This window comes from Podarcis tiliguerta, assembly GCF_965153285.1.
Source record: "Podarcis tiliguerta genome assembly, chromosome: 2".
Lineage (NCBI taxonomy): Eukaryota > Metazoa > Chordata > Lepidosauria > Squamata > Lacertidae > Podarcis > Podarcis tiliguerta.
In genome coordinates, this window is record NC_139535.1 from 40877323 (window position 1) to 40890046 (window position 12724).

The 12724-nt window shown below is 45.8% G+C and overlaps 1 protein-coding gene and 1 long non-coding RNA gene across 6 annotated transcripts in view; one reads left to right on the forward strand and one right to left on the reverse strand.

Annotated features, from left to right (window-relative positions):
- Positions 1-1537: 1537 nt before the first annotated feature.
- Positions 1538-12724, reverse strand: part of COL7A1 (collagen type VII alpha 1 chain) — a 105422-nt gene continuing 94235 nt past the window's right edge. For 4 of the 5 annotated variants that reach the window (XM_083419176.1, XM_083419175.1, XM_083419174.1 and 1 more), the window contains 14 exons: positions 12662-12715; positions 11935-11988; positions 11783-11845; positions 11503-11565; positions 10692-10808; positions 10295-10372; positions 8748-8801; positions 8223-8271; positions 7581-7613; positions 5944-6039; positions 4621-4734; positions 3514-3576; positions 2604-2783; positions 1538-2114 (listed from right to left, as the gene is read on the reverse strand). In XM_083419176.1, the coding sequence (XP_083275302.1) occupies positions 2614-2783; positions 3514-3576; positions 4621-4734; positions 5944-6039; positions 7581-7613; positions 8223-8271; positions 8748-8801; positions 10295-10372; positions 10692-10808; positions 11503-11565; positions 11783-11845; positions 11935-11988; positions 12662-12715 (1008 nt within the window). In that variant the 3' untranslated portion in view covers positions 1538-2114; positions 2604-2613. The remainder of the gene's footprint in view (positions 2115-2603; positions 2784-3513; positions 3577-4620; positions 4735-5943; positions 6040-7580; positions 7614-8222; positions 8272-8747; positions 8802-10294; positions 10373-10691; positions 10809-11502; positions 11566-11782; positions 11846-11934; positions 11989-12661; positions 12716-12724) is intronic. The other variant, XM_083419177.1, reaches the window with a different exon arrangement.
- On the forward strand, positions 8810-9778 carry LOC310667544. The gene is made up of 2 exons (XR_014506314.1): positions 8810-9059; positions 9514-9778. It is a non-coding gene; the product is annotated as an uncharacterized lncRNA (long non-coding RNA).

The window sequence follows — 12724 nt, forward strand, 5'->3', positions numbered from 1 at the left end:
AGCAGAGGAGATAGCAAGCTTAGTTGTTGGGAAAGGAAAGGGCGATAACAAAAAACAAGGTTGAAATGCACATGATTGCCAAGCTTTTTAAAATGCCCTGTAGTGGTAGCAACATAATAACTGCATAGCACCATTCTCAGCATTTCACTGATTATTTCCATAATATTGTTCAGCAGGTAAACATAAAAACAAGTGTTTCATACAGAATCCCCTCATACAAAATACATGTGCTCTGATTTTTGTTTGGAGTCTTCCAAAATGCTATTGTTTATTGGAGACTATTGCTTGCTGTTCAGGATTAAGGTGAAACTTCTTCAAATGAATTCATTTTTTTAAGAGTGATATTTACACAGGAGGTGTTTCCCCATAGGTTCTGACAAAAAAAAATATGTTTACAACCACAACAGTATTTTAGAAAGTTTCTGGCCAAAAATAAAAATAAAAATCAATTATACTTTTTGGTGGGATCTGAATTGGTTGAGTAAGTACCTCGGAAAGAGATAACTGAAAACGTTGCTTAATGTGCAGCAGCACTGAAAAAACATTGCTAAGTATAGTTGCAATTTCTTTCCTAATAATTCCTGTCAGTTTCATCATGCTTTTATTTAAATATGTGGCACAGCCACATTTGGAAGTCTGCTTACTATTCTGGTTGCCCAATCTCAAAAAGAATAGAATAGCATTGAAAAGGGATGGGAAAGAACAATCAAAGTGATCAAGGCACTGAACAGCTTCACCTATAAGAAAAGGTTTAGCATTTGACTCTTGTTTAGAAATCAAGCCATTTAAAGGATGATGAAGGTTTATAAAATAAGTAGTGTTATTTAAAATATGATGAAATACTATGAGGTTCAGAACAACCTGTAGGTTCAGAACGGAAAAAGGAAGCCTTTTTTGCCACAATGCAGTTAACATATGGAATTCACTGCCACTGGATGTGAGAAGGGCTGGACAAATTCACAGTGAATTGGGTCTATTAACGGCAATTAATCACAAGCTAAATGGAACCACTATTGTTTTATTAATGGTGATTAATCACAATAGCTAAATGGAACCACTAATTTGCCTGGAAACTCAGGTTCCAGTTTTTCAACTCCCTGTTTTTCATGGAGGTGACATCTATAGGGGTCTTGGTAAGAGTGGACTTCATCTGCTTTGCATACGATTTCTTGTGCAGTTACTTTGCCAAAAGCAGATTTTAAGCCTAAAGCTGAAAAATGAAGAGGTGTACGTACACTGCAGGCATTGGAAGATTCTGAGAAAGAGGAAAAGCTAATTAGAAGATTCTTCCTCCTGGTCATGTCCTTAAGAAACACTCCATAAGAATCATTTTACCCTATTAGTCCATCCCAAATGACAACCTCTCCGACCAGATTTGCAGATGTGGCAAATCATAATTGTACTCATAAAGCCTCATTTGACAAGCTGGGGCAGGTGGGATGGGTGGGGGTCACGTTTCACAGAAGAATTGCAGAAACAAACCATTTGGAGCATCGCTAGAACTGTAGCTTTGGCAATGCATCATGGGACTTCTGAATTCAGATACTCATAGCACTTCTTATTGCAACAGAAAGGGCATAGAGGGGACCAAGAGGAAAAGCTCATAAAGGATGCAAACCTGAATTGAGAGAATCAGTTTGGTGTGGCTATATAATACATTCCATGTGTCATCAGTCGGCCAGCATCAAATAAGTTAAGAGAGCTCTAATTAAAATAATGTCTTTTCTTTTTATATTATATATAAAAGAGGTTATGCATATGTTTTTCATTTGATAAAAATTTCACCTTAATTTAAAAAATAAACCAAGAGCAACCAAAATACTTTTTTAAAAAAGAATAGCACCGTTTCTCTGCTCCAGCTGAAGCAGCCCACACACGCACACATACACATAGAAAATACACACACACAAACACGCGCAACTGTGCTGCAGGCAGTAGAAATGGCTGCAAGAGGAGTCTCAGACCAAATGTACTCTGTAACTCTAAGACCTTTTGCAGGATAAGAATAGTTTGGGAGCCTCAGGAGCCGGAACTCTTCTTTTGGTCAGTTCTCCCAGAATCCAAAACCCACTTCAGAGTTTATACACGTCTGTTCTGATCCAATGTGTTGCCACCTACCAAAATTGGGGGGGGGGGGGGGGAGAGAGAGAGAGAGGGAGAGAACCCAATCAATTTTTGAAAACAGTATTTAAAACTGATCCTTGATCCTGCTTTCAACATGTTGGTTTAGGACAGACTTCCCAAACCTGGGTGGAATCTACACACATATAAAAACCGTTCTGAAAATGCTTTTTTAAAAAGCGTTTTAAAAAATACCTTGAATTTTCCATAAGGCTCGCCATCGCCATCTAGTGTCACATTGTATATTGCACTTAAAACACACTTAAAATGTTTTATTTCCAGCTGTATAGCTGAGTCGCTGGTGTCCCCCAGATGCTGTCAGGCTACAACTCCCATCACCCTTGACTGCTAGCTAGGCTGGATGAGACTGATGGGAGCTGTAGTACAATAGCATCTAGAGGCACAGTGTTGAGGAAAGATGATCTAGGAATTGCTAAAAGATGGAGAAGCAGCTCCCAGGCCCCTCTTTGAACCAATCTTACCTGCAGCAGCCTATGACTTGCACTGAAGCTCACAGTCCTCCTTGGAATGGAAGCGGTTGCTATTCCCCCTGCAACCGCTGTAGATGAAGGGCCGGCACTCAGACACTCTTTGGTTATAGTACCACCTTAGCGTGTATTTGCTGCAGTCTCCCTCGTCCAGGGGCAAGGAGCATGGCTCAGCTGGAAGGGAGGGAGAAGAAGCAAACCTATACATTAGATTTCCTAGGGCTTAAGCATCCACTCTCAGGTGTTACGCTGAGAAGAACCTCAACAGAAAACACTGCAGACCTTCTATTGTGCCTAAGACAGTGCCAGAGTAGGATGGAAAAGAGCTACACAGGGTTGGTAGTTAACACATCAGCAGGTTATGCTAGGATGTTGTCATTCACGTACTTCAGCCTACAGATTTCCTTCTAACTTCTGTCACCTCACAAGGAGCTAAGTTTACTCATCCACAGTTTAGACATAAGGCTTATACTGGAAACATGCAGCTGCGGACACATGTCATTATTTCTATCTACAGAAGTTCGAGCAACATGCCTTCCAAGTGCCATCACAACTAGATGTGAGTTCTTCTAAAAGGAGTCTGAGGACTGGCCCTGCCAGAAAATGCCACCTCTACAAAGAATACTAGGCCACCTCAGGATCCAAGCGGAGCAGAGCCATATTCAGCCTGCCGATATTCCCACCATCTTGGTTGGCCCTGCAGGTGGCGGTGTTGGGGACTGGCAGGCCGCATGCACCCCACAGTCTCCATGTTCCTTATCTTGGCCTAGATAAGCTGCTTTTTACAATTTATAACACCAGAAGCGGGTGGAGCAAATGGCTCGTTATTCATCCCAAGAGGATGGAAGGAAAGGAGACGACAGCTCCTTTGAGAGAAAGGTCACAAGGCAGGTCTGCTGCTTACCTTCCTCAGAGGGAGCTCTCTTTTGCCGTTCATGCTTGGAAGCTGCCCTGGGGCTCAGTACCTCTACAAACAGGGAGCAGAGTACTGGTTTAAGAAGTCATGGCCACAGGAGAAGCTTCTCGTGTCTGTATTGGGCTTCTCCCCATCCTCCCTACCACCCCAGGATGGGAAGAAGGAAGGCATGAAAGGTGTTTCAGGAGACCCAGAATTTATTTCTGGCCAAAAAAAAAACCCCCAGAACAAAAGGAGATCACAGTTTAGCACCATCTTATCTACACACACAATAAAACAAAAAAGGAAAGTGAACTGTAGCTGTTATATCATCCAAGTCTTGCTATTCCCATGCCCCTGCAGATTAAAGATCAAAAGCGAAAAAACTGGACCTTGTGTACTATGGATATAGTTCACACAGTGCAAAAATTTAAAAATCCTTGAGGCTCGCAAGGAAAAGAAGTATGGGAGTAACAGAATAGGCCTAACTACTGGCTTCCTAAGGAGTCTTTTTTATTAGTCCACTACACTCCTTCTGTTAGAAAGCTCTGGTCAGTGATATGCCAGCCCAAGAGGCAGCTTTAAGGTCTACCAACCTTCCGGGGGCTAGTTCAGCTGTGGGGGATGTCACTTATCAAAATTAATAATGTGTTTGCTGGATACTGAAGCTTCTTTCTATTCTCAATCAGGGCATGGAATCTTCCTTGCTTACTTGTGATCTCTACTTTGTTGCTTACCACAGGTGGGAGGCACATCTACCAAAGCTCTCCGTCTTTCAAAGCCCATTCGTCCTATGGCTAAGGAAGGTGACTTCTCCACCCAGCTGCTTTTTAATTACAATATTATTTGCCAAGGCTGCCAACTAGTGGCCATGGAGGAGTATGCAGCACCAGTAACTGCCGTGGTTTTCTATCCAATATAATATATGCTATGGGGCAGGGGATACCCAAAGCCAGTAATTCGTTTCACACAGATTCCCACAGATTCCCAATCACTTTCATTGGGCTTCAGTAGGAGGCAAGTGCGCCAGCCTGCTGCTACCCCCACCCAAGGGGCAACTGCAGGAGAGCATGTCCCAATTCCATCCAACGTGTTCTGCAGACCAATGGAGCTCACCATCCCTCAGCATAGGGCTCTCTGTCCCATCTGCTCCCTCTTCATAGTCCTCCTCTGTGTAGATGTACTCATACTCAGGGTCATCTACGTTCACTACGTGTCGTGTCTGGCTCCCTACAAAACAGGAACGGCTGCTTCAGAAGGAATCCAAGAAGGATGAGGAATGGATGGCAAGGAAGGAAGAACAAATGGGTAGGTCTCATCCTGAGCACACTTAAAGTAAGAAGAGCCTGCTGGATCAGGCCAATGGTCCATCGAGTCTGGCATCCTGTTTTTACAGTGGCCAACCAGATGGTTGTGGGAAATCAGCAAGCAGGATCCGAGACAAGAGCACCCTCTCCTCCTGTGGTTTCCAGAAACTGGTATTCAGAAGCATTGCTGCCTCCAACTGTGGAAGCAGAGCTCTTGTTCCAGACAAACCAGGAATTGTATCCAAAGTCTGTTTTGGTTTACCACCCATGGTTGGTCTGGGGGAGACAAACCAAAAGCTCGGGTTTGGATGTAATGCTAAGCCAACCCATGACTTAGCCCTGGTAGCATGGTAGCCTGCGCATTTGCTTGTTCACAGCAAGCCATAGTTTGGCTTAGTTTTATGCGTGAAATGAAGAATTGTTACATAGCTTGTTGTTGATCTATGCCATATTGGTTAATTGCCCAAAGACAAGCCCCATGGTATAAGGGCATAGCAACTTTATGTATTTTGGGTGATCAAATGGCAGCTTTCCAACAAAGGGTACCTTTGGGCTACTTCCGTATCTGGCATATTCTGTAGCCATCGGTCCTTTCACGGTCTGTCACCTTGAGAAGGATCTGCCAGTACTTCTGTCCTTATTACCACCCTAAATGCAATATTATCAATTCCATCTATGTTTATCTGTTGTAGCAAAACCAACAAAAAGGACTGCTAGTCTTTAACAAGTTTATTACGGCACAAGCTTTTTACTGGCTAGACTGCACTTTGCCAGATAAAGAAAGCTTAATCCTCCTCAGTTGACAAATGGATAAGCTAAGGAGACCATACATTTGACAATGAGGGCTCTGGTCTGCAAAGCTATATACTGCAATGAATGTGTTAAGTCTTCAACATCCCCATAGGATGTTTTGCTATTTTCACTTTATTACGTTCGTTATGCAGAAATGGCCCTGCCCTCAAAAGATCCAAGCCTATCGCTGAATCCTGCCTTTGAAACAGCTTGCATTTTCCTGCGGCTGGCATTACAAGGGAAGCGAAAAGACAAGGAAAGGGGAGGCTGGTGGCAGAACCCCTGCGCATGCTAGCAGAGGTGATGCTGTGCACATGAAACAGCAAGAGACAAGACTCACCTTCCTCTTCCTCAGCGTGGGACAACTTAAGCACAGGGACTATTTGAGCATTGACAGATGGGAACGGTTGGGTGGATGGATAGTTGGGGAGGAGACCTGGGAGGGGCAAGGTCACAACACAAACATAAACAAGCACGTAAGAGTGACTGACAAGCTGTACTACCTCCCACTCCAGACATGAAACACAGGCCCCCACCCACCCCACAGCCAGAGTTCAAGAGTTCAACCCGGTGTTGCCCTCTTCCACAAAAGTCGGCCATTAAACCCATCAGACAGGGAAAATCCTGACATAAGGTTTGCATGATGGGCCAAATGTAACCAGCAGCCCAATCCAATGGCATTTCCAATTCAGCCAGGCATTTCCTCCTGTAGTGGCAGAGGACCCTTCTGCAAAGCAGACCAGAGTCTGCACGGCTGAATTGTGTCCCAGTTTTGCATGCTGGAAGCGGGACTGTGCCCTTGAGCCCTGGCACATTTGGGTGGATCAACGTTTCAGCACTACACAACAACACATGGAAAGCTTCTACTAGCGAAACAGCGGAAAGTATACGCCAGGGAGACGAATAAGAACAGCACTGGCTGCTCCCAGGTATGCAGCATTTATCTGTGAGATATCAGGAGGAGGTGAAGGCAGGTGGGAGTCCTGAGAAATCCCTCGAGTTCTCCCAGCACCTCTGGAAATCCAATTCTGACCGCAAGCTCCTGAGCACAGGTGACTGAGGGGTGTTGCCCTGCTTCAGAGCCTCCCACCCCTGATGCTGGCACTTCTGGGGATGCTTTTTATATGCATGCTATTGAGACTCCCTGTGCTGTTGAGATCCTCATGGTCTCCCACAGCCCCTCCAAAATTCCTCCTCTGCTTGTATTCCTCTGCTTCCTCTCCCCGCACACACCATTCTCCCTTGAGAACAAAGAGGAAGATAATTTGTGCTAGGTTTCCCCAAAGCTTTGCTGCTCATTTCACTAAGTTCCCATTTTCAAGCATCAAACTCAGCACTATAACACTATCACCCATTTTCAGATGCTGCCATTGAACAGCTTGCTAAAATGGAGGCCATTGGAAAGTTCTGCCTTGTATTGTTTCCCCCCCAAAATGAATATGATAGTGCTATGAAACACTCACATTACAGGTCACTAATACTTTGATATTTACAAAATATAGCTGGAAAAGAATTCTAGCGCTAATTAATAGATTGATTAAAAACAGTGCCCATTACAAAGGATGTAGTGAACTGATGAAACCTGCTGCATACCTGGAAGTACAAACCATATTGATGTATCAATGAGGTACAGGATGCTGCTCTTTATCGCTGACTGGCCAGAGCAGCTGGCATGGTGGGGTGGTGCTGAGGAGCTGCCCTCCTGACAGAAGCACTACTGCTGCTTCCCTGGAAGGTGCTGGGGTGGGGCTAGGCAGCAGCGAGGTCAGCGCAGAGCCAATCAGATGCTGCCGCTGGTGCCCCCACACACCCCAAACTTGCTGCCGTTCTGCCCCACCCCATTCTGGTACAAGGCAGCCACGCAGTTGTGGAGAGGGCAGGTCCTTGGCACCGTCCCACTATGCCAGCCACTCCTGCTGGTTGGGATTTTGATTACGGCAAAAAGGAAGCCAATCCATCAGAAACAAATATACTCACGTCGATCAGGAGGGGAGAACTGGCCTCCACAAGCTGAAATGAGAAATAGGCGATTAATTCATCCAGGCACCCAGCTTTGGGTCTCGGGCACTAAAGGCCAAACTACATGCTATGTGGAAGATTTGAAACCAACCGAAACATAGCCATGGGGTGAGGGGCTGTCAATTTCTTTGGCGCAGCAGCAAGTGTGAGGAAGCGGAATTTAACCATTTCAGCACCTGCCTTTTCCCCTGTGCAACTTATTCCCCCACAAAAAAAACCCCCTGGAGGTGGATTTTGATTAAGACAACAGCACTTGAGGGAAGAGTTGAACACCCCACAACCCCCATGCCTGCTGCATCTCCCACCTACCCACAACTGCAGTTCAATTAAAAAAAGAAGGCACCAGCCAATAATCCAGTCCCAGATCTTTTGCACAGCAAGTGTAGTTTGGCTCGGACAGAACACTCCCGAAGGGACAGCCTGAGAAATTCATGAGTCCCTATCACCATGGAACAAGTATGCTTCAGGCCCAGTTAGGGTACCTGTGAAACTAGGAGGAGAAGGGCACTCAGAAAGACAGAATAAGGTGGAAGAGTCAAGGGAGAGAACAGCAGGATGGAGGTGCAAGTGGTCAAAGGCTAGTGGTGGGTGGAGCCTTACCACAGTGCTGACTCATCTCCTGCCTGACAAACAGACGGATCTCTTCTTCCTGCAGAGGAGACAGTGCATAGCATGATGAGTTCTATTACCCCTGCATGAGTCCCCCATGGCTGATGCAGCAATGTGAGATATACGCAGGGAACATTAAGAGCACAAACTTTTGTCGCCTAAAGACATTCCAGTGCAAGAGCAGAGTCAAAATGGATGAAGCAGCAGGGAGCAGGGTTACCAGATTTTTTTCAATGAATCTGGGGACACTTTTCAACTTCAGTAGGAATGATAGGATTTTGTCAGGGGACTGATTTGTAAATCCGGGGACTGTCCCTGGGAAACGGGGACGTCTGGTAACCTTAGTTTAAAGGAAATCAGGACCAAGAGTTTGAATTTGACATCTTGCTAAAGGAAGAAACTTGGCTGCACTGACCACCATTGGCCACTATAGGACTAGCAATATTGAAATGGCCATCCCATCCCAGAGTTTTTATTCAGAATGTCATGCCACAGAACTTAGGTCTCTCTCCTCACCGTCATTCCAGGATCTCCCTTCTCTCCTCGGAGGCCATCAAGCCCTGGACTTCCCTGTCAACAAAAACCAAAGGAATTCAGCAAGTTGATGACAGAAGACAATACACTGTAATGCTAAGAAACTTACTCAATTTCTGGAAGATCTGCAATATAAGCTAGAGAAGGTGCTCAGTGTCAGAAGTGGGAAGCCTCTGAATATGAATTGCTGGGAATGAAGAGCAGGAAGTGACTGCTACAGTGCTCATGTCCTGCTGCGAGCTGGTTGGCCATTGTGAGAAAATAACGTAAGCCTTTGGCCCTTACCTAGCCCAGGTGAGCTGCACCTTATTCAGAACCTATGGCTCTAATTAGTCATTTTCTGCTACCTGCTAACAGCAGCACTGCTTTCAAAAGCAAACGGCTCTGCAAGCGCTGCCAACCAGCTGATTGCCAACCCCGCAAGTGCTGTTCCTTTTACCTGCAAAGTCTGATTTCAAATGGTGCAGGCAAAGGAAAACATGTCACCGGACACCATCGTGATGTCAGGTGACCAACAGGGTGCCCCTCCCCGCCAATCTGGCATATCAGGGTGTGGGAGGTGAGGATCCAGTTTTCCAGCTAGTTCCAGATCTGTACTACTGAGAATACGGCCTAGAGAGCAAGGGTATCCAAGGATCCTATGGCTGAAAGAAAATGGATCTGGCTGATAGCCAGAGATTCCCTCGCTCCCTTCCCTTTGCTCCCCGCTGTGCCTAATATTTTTTTCTTTCCTGTATCCTCCTTGCAGCTACAGCTAATGTACCCACCACAAACTCCTTCCAGCTATGGTTCTCAGCTCTTCTACAGAACTTGCTCCTTTGCCTGACCCTGTCCAGTCTTGGCCTGCTCAGTGTGTGGCGCCTTTCCCAGCCTTCCTCGTGATCCCTGGGGAACGTCAACACTGGGGCTCCATCAGTTGGGTATTGCTGCTGTTGCTGTTGTCTGGAGCCTATTGGTTCCATTTTATTGGCTTGGAGATACTAGTGTGACCAAAATAACTACTGATCCTGTAATAGTTTTTTTATGTGTTCTTTTATCTATTAAAGCACTTACAAGTCACCACTCCAAATTAAAACCGAGGTTTCATGAAGACATGTAGCAAATATATATAAAGGTGCAGCATTGTGAGAGGCTGAAATGAGCTTCCTGTCAAATTGAGTTTTCTCACTTTGCCAGAAGACTTGAGGTATGATGAGGTTTCTGTTCTAGGGTTGTGGCTTAAACACGGACAGAGAGATTTTGGTGGCCGATTTTAAAGCCCAGCCAGATGAAATCTCCAGTGAAATTTGGAGTGAGTGTGTGTGTATTTTGTGCAGAAAGGACTTACCAGTTCCACAATCCTACAGGCCCCATGACAACCTAGTTCAAAAGCTCAAAGACTCTGCAGAGTGGCCTGTGCACCTTGGGTAAATCTGAATAACACCAAACCAGAACTGATGGAATTCCTTCACCCTTACCTTATTTCAAAATAAATGAAGCATCCTGCCAGCTAGCCTTCTCCAAAGGGACTTACAGACATATTTACAAACCTGCTCCCCTCTTTCTCCTGACAGACCCGGGACTCCACGGGCTCCTACAATGGACTCTCCTGGTGGCCCTCTCTCACCCTAAAATGGGGAAATCAAACACACCAAGACAATTGCTTTATTTCGCTTTATTTTTTAGCACTTCTTGCATTGCCTCTCCAGCTCAGAAGTTATGTGGCCCTTTAAAAAGAAGAAGAGACAGCAGGTTTGGGGGGACACGGGGCCTCCAGATCATCACTATTTTGTGGGAGGGATTCAGGCGCAAAACCAGAGATTTAGATTTGCACAAATGAAGCGGATCAAAGCCCTAGTGCAACAAATCAACCATTTTTTGTTTTTTTTAAAAAAAGCACAGACGTTTGGCTTTCAGGAAAGTGGTGTGGAAATTATGGGCACTTACCTTCTGCCCTTGAATCCCTTCTGGGCCTTTTGGGCCAATGCTGCCAGGGGGACCAGGGGGCCCTGGTGGTCCATCACTGCCCCTGGGTCCTGGAGAGCCAATAATACCTGGAGCACCCTATGGAATAAGGAACAGAGGATAAGAATAGGAACATGGTATCCCTAACCTGCAAACAAAACTGATTGCCCCTTGCCTCTGCATAAGGTCAATATTAAGCAATGCTGACATGAACTAAAATAGTTCAAATGGTAAGAAGATTTTCTCCTTGCCTTCAAAAACAAAACACACTTCACCGATAGGAGGATTCCAGTGTTATCACAGCTGCTTACAGCCCTTAACAACAGTGTTCTTGCTATCAGATAGGAAGCATTTATCAGGTGCCTACTACATGTTGTAGTATACTGGCCCACTGTTCATTTTCATTTGATGCCAATACCATTCCTTCTGGGTTATGGAGCAATTCTTGTTGCCTTCGTCATGTGCTTGAATGAAATACGTCTACCATAGTTCTATGTAGACAATGTGATTCCTGTTTCACACGCCACACTTTTTATGGAAAGGGCCTTGCAATTTTTGACGGAAGCAGCTTTGCTTAGCAATTAATGAGGTTGCACAAGCGTCATCCTCAAAGTTGCCCAGCAGAGACACAGAAAATGAAGCGCCTGTCCGAAGGCATCACATGCACATCCGAAGGCCAGAGCACAGAAAAGGGACATGCAGGGATGCTCTCAAATTCTTCAGCAGTCTGAGACTACCTTTGATCCTGATGAAACCAGAAACCTCACCACTTTCCAGGGAAATGACAACATACCCTGTCCCCCTTTTCTCCTTGGTCTCCTTTGGACCCCTGTTGACCATCAAATCCTCTGTCGCCCTAATAACAAAAAACATATTGATCAAGTATATAACTGAAGTGGAATTTTTAGATGTGTCTGTAAGAGTAAGGATTTCATAAAGACCACCCGCCCACACAAAAGAAAATCCAGACCCACCATCCTTGGTACTTCCATCTTGCTGGGGTGCAGCTTCATATTACTGGCCATCCTCCAGCCCAACTAACTGAGTCCACATAAATGTTCTCTAGTCCATACCTTGGGTCCAATGAGGCCTTCTTTCCCGGGGATACCTGGGGTTCCAGGCAGGCCCACCTCACCCTAGGAAAAGAAAGCACAAGGTAGGCTGACCTCTCTAAACACATGTCTTGCCACACACTGCTTCATTGGCATGCGCTGGGAACACTTACAGGGTCACCCTTCCTTCCGGCAAGTCCCATTCGGCCTGGCAGGCCTGGCTCTCCCTAGAAGAGATGGAGGGTCCAATAGTGAGAAAGGACACAAGAGAAGGAAATGCTGGGCATTACCATGGCAGTGAGCTCACAAACTCTTCATAGGATGAGCGGTTGCTCTCTTGGACAGAGGTGGGCAACCTTTTTGCCCTCAAGGGCAACAAGAAGTGACGGGCAGGCACAGTGGTGGGCAGGGACATAAGCACAATCACACCCCCCCCACACACACCCTCTCCTGCTGCTGCACTGTCACACATCTTTCTCACACACAGCCACATGTTACACATGTACGCAGAATGATCTCAGCTGCATCAGGATTGCTGGAGAAAGGGGAGGCTAAAGACTTGAATACCTAGTGATCCTGATGCAGCAGTGGTTGCTATCCCTGTGCGGCTGACAGCAGTGCAGGGACAGCAATCATTCTGAGGCTGGGATCGCTGAGGAACAGGAACAGCAACCTTTCCCCCCCATTGCTCAGCTGATTGGAGTTTCTGTGCAGTTACACATACAGATTCTGTGTCTGCCCAAAGCAATGTTTTGAAAACTTCTAGTGCTTTAGAGAGGGGGTGGAATCCCCTTGCACTAGCGCTAAGCCTTACACTGGCATTTTTATTTATTTAAGTACCACCCAATGTGTCATAATGCAAAAAAGGGGGGGGGGACCAAGAGAAACTTTGGCACTTACTTTCTCCCCCTTATCTCCATCCTGGCCACAGGCTCCTTTCATCCCTCGGTCCCCCTACAACAG